Genomic DNA, 13,155 nt, shown 5'->3' with positions numbered 1-13,155 from the left:
TCCCTTCATAATGGACCCAACTTTGTTCCACCCGATATCCACTCTTCCCCTCATTCCACATTGCAAGTCCTAGGAATGGGCCTTAGTTCATTCACTCCAACTTTACCATTGACTGGTTCAAGAACTTAACACAGTCAGGACATGGTACCCTCCTGGAAACTGTTATGCTGGGCACTCAACAGCTGTTCATCCTCATCCCCTCCCCATCTTATGGAAACAGTATCAGTGGCCTACCCATGGCCCACTGAATAAAGTCCAAACTCAGTATTCAACGTTCTCTACCATCCTTTTACTACCTTTTTAGCCCTTTCTGCCTCGCATATACATCTCCTGCTCCAGCAGCTACAAGCCTGGCCTTTCCAGAATATGCCCCTGCACTTTCCACTTCATATCCTACAGCCAGGCTGTTCCTTTGGCTAGGAAAGCCAAACACTCTCATCTCAGCCAATTCAAATTCTACTCATTCAAAGTCCAGATCAAAAGGAAACTTTTCCACGAAGTCTCCCTTGATATCACGAACAAAAAATGGCACTCATCATATACTCCTTGTATCATAAATCACTTGTGCATGCTTACAGTTTGTTTTAAAACTGCGAGCTCCTTACAGGCTGTGGACAAACTCTCGTGCATCTTTGTCTTCCACCACCATCCTGCCCCACCAGACACCCAAGTGCCCAGAGTGGGAGCTCAGTAAACACTTGCTGAACAAATGAACACTTTTTTTGAGGGTGAAAAGTGCCTCTACAGAATAGATTACCACGAAGGCTGAAATGTCCTTGGAAGTCTTTAAAAACATCCTAGTATGGTTTAGGAATAGTTCTGCTGAAGGAAAAGAAACACATCAGATGACCTTGTAAGGCTGATTCTGCAAATTTCATCAACTCTTTAAAAGTATTGCCTAACAATTCAAAAACAAACCGTACACAAATGCTATTTACAAGAAGAGGGTGGCATTTATTGTAATATACAAAGGTTAACAACCCAATTTTTTACCAAAAATTTCAGTTGTTCTTATAGTAATATTTATAATAATTTCAGTTATGTCCGAGGGATTATTTAAAAGCCCATTTACTCTATCTTATTTCATACCTAAAGGAAGGACAGAGAAAAATGTTGGCCCTCTCAAAGCAGTAACCAGACAAAATTAATTTAGAAGCACAAGTTTACATAATGCACATACTGATGTCACTTTATTATCTACACATCATCACTAAATATATACCTAATGAAGTCCAGAGAAGTTATATGTAATTTTGATTATTTCCTTCTATTACTCCTATGGACCCCTTAAATTGAATTTGTACAATTTAAGTCGGCTAAAATTAGGTTACTTCAAGATCTATGGGTACACTATCAGTGCAACTAAAATTATGGGAAACCTACTGATATCTCCAGAAAGAAACTGTATTAACCACAATACTCCATAAATCAGTTAACCTGTTTTTTAAATAAAAGCCTTCAGAATGAATCTCAGTAAATCTCAACAATCAATTAAATGGAACAGAAAACTTGATTCCATAGGACAGGACACACAAAAAGAAAGAGCAGTGTATAAAATGAAAATCAGGATCTAAATATGACGACTATTCATAGAAAATAAAATATAAGAAAGATTAAGTAGAAATTAGAAAATTAAACTTAAATAGATTTTTTTAAAGACAGTTAATAAGAAAATTAAACATATGTTTATTTCTTTTGTTCTTATGTTGCTATGTTCTATGTATTTTTGTAAGTCGATTTAAATCCCTTGGGGAAGAAACTAGACTATAAAAAAATAATAATAAATTCTTGTTTTCTAATCTAGTGTAGCACACCGTTGTTATTTTTTAAAATAAAGATCACATTTTCCGTCATAACCTACATATGCTCGTTAAAGATTTGGGGAAAGCTACAATTTAAAGTTTTCCAAATTATTTAAAAAGCATCTCCAGTTTTCCTGCAGCCGCCTGACAACGGAAACGATTCTAAATCCCGTTTCTCCCTGGACCCAGTAAGTAAGGGAGTTCGTTGTCTAAAAGGGGCAAAGAGCGGGATCGGAGTCAGAGCCGTGTTCAGGACCGGCGGTAACCGGGTGGCGAGTGTAGTTACCTCTGGATCGGAACACCTGAGCAGTGCGGGGGCCGCGGACCGAGGCAGGGGGCGCCGGCTGGGCAGCAGCCGCCGCGTGGGCGCGGGAGCCTCGGCCGACAGCAACGAATATGGCCCCCGAGAAAGTTGGGCTCCGAAGACCGGCCCTGGCGAGAAAGCTGTCTGCGTCGCGGAAAGCCTCCCCCGGCCCACCGGCCCCGCCAGGCCCCACCGGGAGGGGAGGGGAGGGGAGGGCTACTCACCGTGCAGAGAGAGGAGCAGCAAAGGCGCCAGAGGGGAGCCCCGACAAGTCATTCCGGGGCCGCGGGGAGCGCGCCCGCCGCCCGCCCGGCTCCTCGTCGCGGCAGCGGAGGAGCGGGCCGGGCTCTCTGAGCTCTCGGGGCAGCCCGGACCTCCCAGACCCGCCGCCCGGCCGCAGTCCGCCCGGCGGGGCTGGGACGGTGGGAGCCGCAAACGAGGCAAGCGCGGCACCCGCGCCCTCCGGCTCCGCGGAGGCTGAGCTGCGACCAGGTGCGTCCCGGGCTCGCCGGCCTTGCCCCGCGGCTCCACGGCCACCTCGCGCTGCCCCAGGACCCGCCGGACCCTCGCGCCGCCCGGGGATCCACTCCCCGCAACTCTCGCCCGACTACTTGGGCGGCAGCCCGGCTGCGGCTCGGCTCCGCGCCGCCCACTCGCCCCGCTTGGTCTCCCCGGCAACCGCGGCTCCAGCGCGACGCCTAGCGGCCCACCAGCTGAGCGAGCGCGGCGCGCAGCTGGCGCGGCCCTGGCCACCTGTGCGCGGGGCCGCCCGCTCCCAGCACACCTCCACGAGCGCTGGGAACCGAAGGCGGGCATCCTCCTCGTCCGCAGCCAGGGCCCTCCCCTGCCCTGAACCACTCCCCAGACCGGCGGTGACAATCCTGAGCGCCAGAGATCTCCACAAGGCAGTTCACCACAGCTTGCGTCCGAACAGGCAAGATTCTTTTCTATCGCAGTTTTCAGATGATTTCTATTTGGCTGTTTCACTTTCTCTCAATCCTTTCTTCTGGACCCTAAGTAACCCAGAAGAACCTGACTCTAGCAAAATTGAGAATCGATGAGGTTTGTCCTATACCTTTTATTTTTCGGACTACCGTTTCTTCCTTGAAAAGAGCGTAGGGGCTGTAGCATGCCCCTAACTCCCAATTCCTATCAAAGACCACCCTCTCTTGCCCCTTTAGTAAAACTTACAACAACTTACAATATTTAAAATTTTTTCTTTTAAACCTTATCCCTTTCTTAAACTAATTTCAAGTATTTGTTAACTAGTAATGCTTTTATTTTAATGTTAACTAGAGATGCTTTTATTGTGGTGATTGATTACTTTGGTTGGGTTTCTATTTTTTGTTTCTTGCTTGTTTTGGTTGGATGGGAAGAGAGACCTTCATGGCATCTGAAATTATTTTACTTAAATACCTACCTACATCTTTCCTTATAAAACCTAATCTTCATTCCTTTTCCAATGAGGTTGCTGCTCCCTTTCTTTTTTTTTTTTTTTTTTTTTTGCGGTACACGGGCCTCTCACTGCCGTGGCCTCTCCCGTTGCGGAGCACAGGCTCCGGACGCGCAGGCTCAGCGGCCATGGCTCACGGGCCCAGCCGCTCCGCGGCATGTTGGATCCTCCCGGACCGGGGCACGAACCCGTGTCCGCTGCATCGGCAGGCGGACTCTCAACCACTGCACCACCAGGGAAGCCCCCTGCTCCCTTTCTTAAAGCCCATAGTCCCATTCTACTTCAGCCTCCCACCCAGTCCTTCTAGATTTGAGGACATATCTCCCCCGGTAATGTCAGACCATTCTGGTCAATTTCTACAGCAGCATAGATTAGAATTCTTGGAGCCATTCAGAAATTCTGAGCCCCCATCTGGCAGATACAATCCTCCCAGGGCAACTCAGAAATGAAAATGGCACGCACGGGAGAAAGACAAATATATAAAACATCTATACATTTGGACAAAGATTGGGAGACATAGGTAAAAATTAAATTAGTATCAGGATGATGGAATTATGGATGCACTTTTTCTTTTTTGAAAATGTTGCTGTTATAATATGAAGTTAAAAAAGAAACCACATTAAGAAACATCAACCACCTTTAACAACAATACCCTGAAAAGATAGTTTGATTATGAATTTAAATGCTTCAACTTTGCTGACTACTTCCAATTTGCTAGAATCCCTTACCAGATCTCTAATGGCAAGAAAAGAGTGATATGACAGTATAGAATTTTTGATATTAACAAAAGTTTAATATTTCAAGTATTTCATCACTGGGATCATTCTCATTCTTTTAAATTCCAGAGTAAGGACTAAATATTCTTTTTCTCCAACCAATTCAGTTCTTTCCTTTGTCTTGTACATATTCCTGCTTTCTAACCCAGCCACAAGCAGGGTATAAAAGCAAGTAATATAAGGAGAAAAGCAAGGTGTTACTCCAAGCAGGACTTTGCTTCACTATAATCCCAGATTTAAATAGATAGAATATTGGTTCTATAATTAAATAAATAACCTAATAATCTAGGCTTAAAAGCCTTCATAAAGCAAGTTACCTGATATACTTCTTAGCAAATCAATTCAGCAAATATTTACTGAGTATCTACACTGTGTAAGGCACTGGGTTGAAGGTTAAACATAAAACATCAGTGTATGATCCTCACCCTTAAATAGCTTCCAATTACACTTGGGATATATCTACAATGTTATGAATTAGCAGAGAAAGAGAGCTGTCCTGCCTCTTTGTCACCATAGTGTACTTCTGCCTTGCCGGACAGGAGCTAGTGAGTTATTAAGAGGACAGAGTGCTCACAGTTTGGTGGAGCAGTCCTTCTAATTGAAAAAGAAGTGTGGCTTCTGAAGGGAGACTGGGGATGATCAGATTTCAGGAGGCAATCTGGCTGCCCAGAAGCATGCGGGCAGATGGTAGATGGCTGACTCAAAGGAAGCAGATCGGAGTACTGGAAACTCCAAGCGCTGTACACAGAGGCACCCAAAAGGAAGCTCTCACAGGAAACAAAGAAAAACTGTGCTATTTAATTCACAGAGCTAATACCTCAGGCATGTACTCTGAGTACAATTTTTATTAGTAATGAGTTTTACCAACTCTTTTATCCTAATCTGCCTTATGACCACAGTAGGCTTTCTTTAAATCTCAATTATTCTGAGTGCTAAAGCAACAGACAACATCTTTCATTTGTATAATACTTTATAAATGTCAAAGTGCTTTCACATATATTGTCTGATTTGATCTTCACAGCAACCCTAGGGGGTAAGTAAGGCAAATAGTATTACCCCCTCCTCACTCACTAAGACACTGAGTCTCAAAAAGATCAATGAACATCTCAGGGATTGCAAACACCCATGGGCAGAACTGGAACCAACCCAACAATTTTTTCAACCACACCACAAAGTCTTTCTTTTATCTCTTTATAGACCAACATCTAAAGAAATTTATGTCTACCATAGTGTCTTAAAGCTATCTGTGGGGAACACTGCAATTGCCTCCCCAACATTAATCCCACCTCCACCCCATCAGCATCCCACCACCACCACATCCCACCAGCACATGAGTAGCTGTAAAATTTTTTTTTTTTTAGAAGATGTTGGCGGTAGGAGTTTATTAATTAATTTATTTACTTTTGCTGTGTTGGGTCTTCGTTTCTGTGCGAGGGCTTTCTCTAGTTGTGGCAAGCGGGGGCCACTCTTCATCGCGGTGCATGGGCCTCTCACTATCACGGCCTCTCTTGTTGCGGAGCACAGGCTCCAGAAGTGCAGGCTTAGTAGTTGTGGCGCATGCCTAACTTGCTCCACGGCATGTGAGATCTTCCCAGACCAGGGCTCGAACCTGTGTCCACTGCATTAGCAGGCAGATTCTCAACCACTGCACCACCAGGGAAGCCCGTAGCTGGATAATTTGAATGAGACGAGCCCCACTCTCACCTCTGAGGAGGCTATAGTTGTCTTACCTGACCAAGGAAGAAATGGAGCGGGGAAGGACTGGGACAAGGGACTCTGTTATAGTGAATAATAATTTTGGATCAAAAACACTGATGACCTGACAATACAGTCAACTTCTCAATATTTAAATAGGAATTATCCAAATTCAAATTTTAGTCCTAGACCAGCTTCTCTCCTCCACCCATCAAAATGCTGGACCCATCTCTTTCCACAATCAGTTACTCTGCGTTCAAGAATGGAAAATTAAATTTATGATTAGCTCAGGAGAAACATAATTAGGAAAGAAAAACTGTGGATGGAATCATAAGGCTTTCCAAAGCTAAATATAAATTATTTTAATTAGCTATTTTAAATTATTAATACCACCTATCCCTCTCCATTCGTGTATATAATTAAAGGTTAATTTATGTTTTTGAGAATGTTTGTCTATGGAATGTTTTATAAGAACATCATTCATAAAGTTAGAAAATATCTTTTTGATCCTTGTTTGAGCCAGTAACTCATTCTGTAACTATTTTAACCCCGCTGCTTAGAACCATATATAGTCTAGAGCAGAGCCTGGTCCTTTTTCTTTTTGATTTAAAATAAAAATTTTACTGGAGTATAGATGATTTACAATGTTGTGTTAGTTTCTGCTATATAGTAAAGTGAATCAGTTATACATATACATATATCCACTCTTTTTAAAATTTTTTTCCCATATAGACCATTACAGAGTACTGAGAAGAGTTCCTTGTGCTATACAGTAGGTCCTTATCTATTTTATATATAGTGGTGTGTATATGTCAGTTCCAATATCCCAATTTATCCCCCCCACCACTTTCCCCTCTGATAACCATAAGTTTGTTTCTACATCTGTGATTCTATTTCTGTTTTGTAAATAAGAAATAAATATTTAATTCTTTAATATGTAAATATTTGTACCCTTTTTTTAGATACCACATATAAGCAATATCATATGATATTTGTCTTTCTCTGACTTACTTCACTCAGTATGAGAATATCTAGATCAATCCATGTTGCTGCAAATGGCATTATTTTGTTTGTTTTTTTTTATGAGGCTGATCCTTTTAAAAGTAGAACTTGAGAGGAATTCTTCCCTCTTCCCCTTTGTGCAGAGGCAATAAGGTCTCTAAAATAATAATAGAGGAGTAGAAAAGATAATAGTGGAATCATTAGAGTAAAGCAACAAGCAAACTAATAAGTGTTTATTGTATGTTAAGACATAAATAGATCATTTAATATTTTAAAACATCCTTCTCAAATTTTCGATCAATTTGTAACCTAGATATATCGACAGCTTAGTCTTTCTTAATCTGTTTCTGCCTATTCCTCTGGTAACTCTTGCTAGACAAGATTTACGCAAAGGTAAACAGCATCTCCATCCCCTTCACCATAGCCCAGTCCCTGTCACCGTTGTGAATATTGCTGAAGTGGAGTTTCACATCTTCATTCATTTGGGGAGAAGTTAGCTCTTTTCCTTGAAACCATGTCATTATGAACACATTTATTTTTAGGCAAGGTTATTCTCTGAGCAGGGCCCAGTGTAACTAAGTGCTTTTGAATTTATTCTAATGGCAAATGTAAAATGGCACCCCTATGTTTTTTAGGACTTGAAAAGGGCAACTGCATAAGAAGCATTTCATGTCACCTGAATTTTTTTTGTATTCTCTTTATTATAAGGAAAATAATTTTAAAGTATTCTTCAAAGTCTCTTTACCAGTTTTCACTAATCTAAATTAATCTGCTTCAAACTCTGTTACTTGATTCTATATATTGGGGTATTGGCAATCAATTATCTTATTTTTTTCAAATTTGATGAGCTTTTCATAGAAGTTTAAAGTATACATCAGACTTTCATTTCTGACAACAAAATAGATGAGAGACCTTGACTTACAAAAATTGTGAAATTATTTTTTCAATCTTAAATGAATTGATGAGCTCTCAACAAAATATGGAAAAGTCAAGCTAAAATCTAGAAGGAAGGAATCCTTCTTGTCTGTTCTATTCTCAACACAGCATCCAGAATGATCCTATTAGGTCAGATCAGGTCACTCCTCAGCCCAGGTCCTTACAATGGCTTCCCATCTCAGAGTGAAGTCCTTGCTATAAACTAAAGGGCTTGTATTAGATTCCGATTGCTGCTGTAACAAGTCACTACAAACGTAATGGCATAAAATGAAACAGATTTATTATCTTATAGCTCTGAGGTCAAAAGTCCAAAGTGTCATTAGGTAATCATCTCATCTCAAGAGGGCGACGGGGCTGTGTTCCTTTCCTTCTTAGCTTCTAGAGCCCACCTATTTTCCTTGGCTCACAGCCCCCTTCCTCCATCTTCAGAGCCATCAGCGTAGACCTTCTCCCACTGTCATCTCTCTGACTCTCTCTCCTGCCTCCTTCCACACAGAAGGACCCTTGTGATTACAGTGGGCCTGCTTGGATAATCCAGGATAATCTCCTCATCTCCAAGTCAGTTGAAGAATGACCTTAACCCCATCTGCAACCATAATTCCCCTTTGCCATGTAAGGTAACATATCCACGGGTTCTAGGGATTAGGAGGTGGGCATCTTTGGTGGGGGAGGGGCGTTATTCTGTTTACCACAAGGCCCTACATGATCTAGTCCCCCATTTTCTCTCTGATCGCTGCTTCTGTTTTCCCCTCGCTCATTCTGCTCTCACTACAATGATCTCCTCCATGTTCCCTGAATAAGCAGGAACGTGTTTACCTCAGGGCCACTGAAATTGTTCCTTCTCTAGGTTTTTGCATAGCTCCCTTTCACTTCCTTTAAGTCTTACATGTCACCTAAAGTTAGGCCTTAGCTGACCCTTCTATATAAAATAAAAAGTTTAAACACATTTTAAAATACCTTTCCCTATTGTATTTTTTTTTATTGATTGATTTATTTGGCTGCGTTGGGTCTTCATTGCTGCACGCAGGCTTTCTCTAGTTGCAGCAAACGGGGGCTGCTCTTGGTTGCAGTGCACGGGCTACTCATTGAGGTGGCTTCTCTTGTTGCAGAGCACGGGCTCTAGGCATGCGAGCTTCAGTAGTTATGGCACGTGGGCTTCAGTAGTTGTGGCTCTCGGGCTCTAGGGCGCAGGCTCAGTAGTTGTGGCGCATGAGCTTAGTTGCTCCGCAGCATGTGGGATCTTCCCGGACCAGGGCTCGAACCCACGTCCCCTGCATTGGCAGGCAGATTCTTAACCAATGCGCCACCAGGGAAGTCCCGTCCCTATTGTATTTTTTCTTAGCACTCCATCACTAATACACTATATTTTACTTAATAATCATGTTTGTTTATTGTCTGCATCACCCAATAGAACTAATGAGGACAGGGATTTAGATCTGTTTTATTCATTGCTGAATTCTTGGTATCTTTAACAGTGCTTGGCACATAGTAGACACTGAATAAACATTTTGAATAGATGAATCAGTGACTGAAGCAAAATTTCACAGGATTGAAACCAATTGGAATGCACTCTCTGGCCACAATTATATTAAGCTAGATATCAATAACAAGATGAATTTACACACATACACACACACATTTGGGTGTTAAGAAAGACACCACTAGGGGCTTCCCTGGTGGCGCAGTGGTACAGAGTCCGCCTGCCGATGCAGGGGACACGGGTTCGTGCCCTGGTCCGGGAAGATCCCACATGCCGCGGAGCTCTAGGCCCGTGAGCCATGGCCACTGAGCCTGCGCATCCGGAGCCTGTGCTCCGCAACGGGAGAGGCCACAACAGTGAGAGGCCCACCTGTGCTCCGCAACAGGAGAGGCCACAACAGTGAGAGGCCCGCGTACCAAAAAAAAAAAAAAAAAAAAAAACGAAAGGCACCACTAAATAATTCAAAACCTAAAATTAAATCATAAAGGAAGCTAAAAGTATTTAGAAGAAAACAATAATAAAAATATTTCATATCAAAGCCTGTGAAATGCAACTAGAATATATACTTGGAAGGAAACTTAGAGCCTTAAATGTTTACATTAAAAAAGACGAAAGCCTAAAAACATTCTGAAATAAATCGTAGCAATATTTTCTTAGATCTGTCTCCCAAGGCAAAAGATATAAAAGCAAAAATAAGCAAATGGGACCTAATCAAACTTAAAAGCCTTTGCACAGCAAAGGAAACCATTAAAAAATGAAAAAACAGCCTATGGATTGGGAGAAAATATTTGCAAATGATGCGCCCAACATGGGGTTAATTTCCAAAATATAGAAACAGCTCATACAACTCAATATCAAAAAACAAACATCCCAATCAAAAAATGTGCAGAAGACCTAAATAGACATTTCTCCAAAGAAAACATACAGTTGGCCAACAGGCACATGAAAAGATGCTCAACATCACTAAATATTAGAGAAATGCAAAGCAAAACTATAATGCACCACACACAGGTCAGAATGGCTATCGTCAAAAAGTCTACAAATAATAAACGCTAGAGAAAAGGGAACCCTCCTACACTGTTGGTGGGAATGTAAATTGGTACAGCCACTATGGAGAACAGTATGGAGGTTCCTAAAAAGACTAAAAATAGAGCTACCGTATGATCCAGCAATCCCACTCCTGGGCATATATTCAGAAAAGACAAAAACTCTAAATCAAAAAGATACATGCACCCCAGTGTTTATAGCAGCACTATTTACAATAGCCAAGACATGGAAGCAACCTAAGTGCCCATCAACAGGTAAATGGATAAAGAAGTGGTATATATACACAATGGACTATTACTCAGTCATTAAAAAAAAATGACATAATGCCATTTGCAGCAACATGCATGGACCTAGAGATTATCATACTAAGCAAAATAAGTTGGACAGAGAAAGACAAATATTGATATTATATGATATCACTTATATGTGGAATCTAAAAAATAATACAAATGAATCTATTTACAGAACAGAAACAAACTCACAGACAGAAAACAAACTTAGGGTTACCAAAAGGGAAAGGGAGGGAGGGGTATAATTTGGGGGTATGGAATTAACAGATACACACTACCATATATAAAATAAATAAACAACAAGGATTTACTATATAACAGGGAATAGTATTCAATATCTTGTAATAACTTATAATAAAAAGTAATCTGAAAAAATAATATATGTAACAGAATCATTTTGCTGTACACCTGAAACTAACACAATATTGTAAATCAACTATACTTCAGTTTTTTAAAAAAGATAAAAGCCTAAACACTAATTAATTAAGATATAGCTTAAGAAGTTTGGCAAAGAAAATAAAATAGGTCCAAAGAAAATAGAAGCAGGGGACTTCCCTGGCGGTCCAGTGGTTAAAACTGCATGCTTCCAATTCAGGGGGTGCGGGTTCTATCCCTGGTCGGAGAATTAAGATCCCACAAGCCAGGTGGCATGGCCAAAAAATAAAATAAAAAATAGAAGGGGAGCTACACATATTAAAAAAAGAAAATAGAAGGAATAAGATAATAAAGAGGTAAAATTAATAAAATATTAAACGAACATGTAATAGAGAAGATAAACACAGCCAAAAGTTGGTACCTTGAAAAGCTTAATTAAATTAACTAAAATGATGAGACTAATCAAAAATTAAAATGAGGGAGGGAGAGCTCTCAAATACTATCAGAATAAAAAAGATGGGACATCACTATAGATGCTGCTAAAAAGATAAGGAGAATAATGAACAATTTTGTGCCAATAAATTTGAAAACTTGGAAGAAATGAACAAATTCCTAGAAAAATATAACTTATCAACACTTGCTCGAAAATAAACAGAAAACCTGAATAGTCTCATATGGATAAAGTAATTAAAGTAATAGTTTAAAATCTTCCTACAAATGAAACTTCAGATCCAGACAATTTTAACAGCAATTTTTACCAAATATTCAGGAAATTAAAAATTCCAGTCTTTTGCAAACTATCTGAGAATACAGAAAAAATAGCAAACACTCCTCAACTCATTTTATGATGCTAGTATTATATTGAATACCAAATATCAGCAAAAATAATGGGAGAAAGGGAAAGGGGCCAATTTTCATCATCTAGAGAGATGCAAATGAATATTAGCAAACCAAGTCCAGTGAAAAATGAAAAGGATAATGCATCACACCACTTGGATTTATTTCAGGAATGTAAGATCGGGTTAACATCTGAAAAATAATGCTATTCTCTACATTAAGAGATGAAAGGAGAGGGAGACGCAAGAGGGAAGAGATATGGGAACATATGTATATGTATAACTGATTCACTTTGTTATAAAGCATAAACTAACACACCATTGTAAAGTAATTATACCCCAATAAAGATGTTAAAAAAAAAAAAAAAAAAAAAAAAAAAAAAAAGAGATGAAAGGAGAAAAATCATATGATCATTTCATTAAGTGTCCACGAAAGCAAGGCTTTGAGAAATCTCGTTTCCGCTCTTGGAGAACAGAAAATCAGCATGAAGAACTGTGGGGTAGGTGACTACTTTTAATGGCACTAGACTGCTTCAAGAAAGAAGGTAACATGCTTAAATTCCTAAATTCTGGGCTCAAGGCCTGGAATGAAAGTCAGGTGCTTTCTAAGAGTGTATGAAAATAATGTTTCCTCAAAGATTTAGGGTTGAAATAGATTCAGGGCCTCAGAATCAGTTTCAGAAATAAGGTCTGTAGCCTCTATAATCTCATTCCTTGCTGGGTCATTTATATATTTACAAGTTTAACTGGCTTTCTGTTTCTTTCCTTTTCCTTTACCCTGCTATATTATTTAGGATGTAAAGGTAACTTTACAGTTAGTCCACAGACTGAATAATATCAAGACAGAAGAACAGCCCACTGGACTTAAATCTGGAAAATGTAACTAATATTAGACTTTGGGCTGTCTTCTAAAATGGAAGAATTGAGTGATTTTTCAGTCGTAAGAAAGATACATGCATTATGTATTTTTTTAAGCATAAATATAAGGAAAAATGTATTGGTGGATGTTGGATATCAGAAGGGCTGGACTCTGGGGAATTTTTTGATTGCTAAACATTTTTTTGACTGCTAAACATCAAGACCCTCTTCCAGTGTTCAGAGAATTCCCCAAGGTTTGATTCTCAATGGGAAGCAGAGTATACTCTCCACTACAGAAGCC

At 40.4% G+C, this 13,155-nt stretch overlaps 1 protein-coding gene across 6 annotated transcripts in view; it reads right to left on the bottom strand.

Annotated features, from left to right (window-relative positions):
* IGSF11 (immunoglobulin superfamily member 11) overlaps window positions 1-13,155 on the bottom strand; it is a gene marked incomplete at its 5' end in the record, with an annotated part of 179,174 nt that overhangs the window by 136,390 nt on the left and 29,629 nt on the right. For 4 of the 6 annotated variants that reach the window (XM_082655140.1, XM_082655144.1, XM_082655142.1 and 1 more), the window contains one exon: window positions 2,331-2,382. The exons of the other annotated variants lie outside the window; for them this stretch is intronic. In XM_082655140.1, the coding sequence (XP_082511266.1) occupies window positions 2,331-2,382 (52 nt within the window). Of the gene's footprint in view, window positions 1-2,330; window positions 2,383-13,155 lie in introns of those variants that run through there. 6 annotated transcript variants of the gene reach the window in all.

Source organism: Grampus griseus (assembly GCF_964374135.1).
Source record: "Grampus griseus genome assembly, chromosome: 5".
Lineage (NCBI taxonomy): Eukaryota > Metazoa > Chordata > Mammalia > Artiodactyla > Delphinidae > Grampus > Grampus griseus.
The sequence above is the reverse complement of the archived record's forward strand: the minus strand, read 5'-3'. Positions and strand labels throughout refer to the sequence as shown.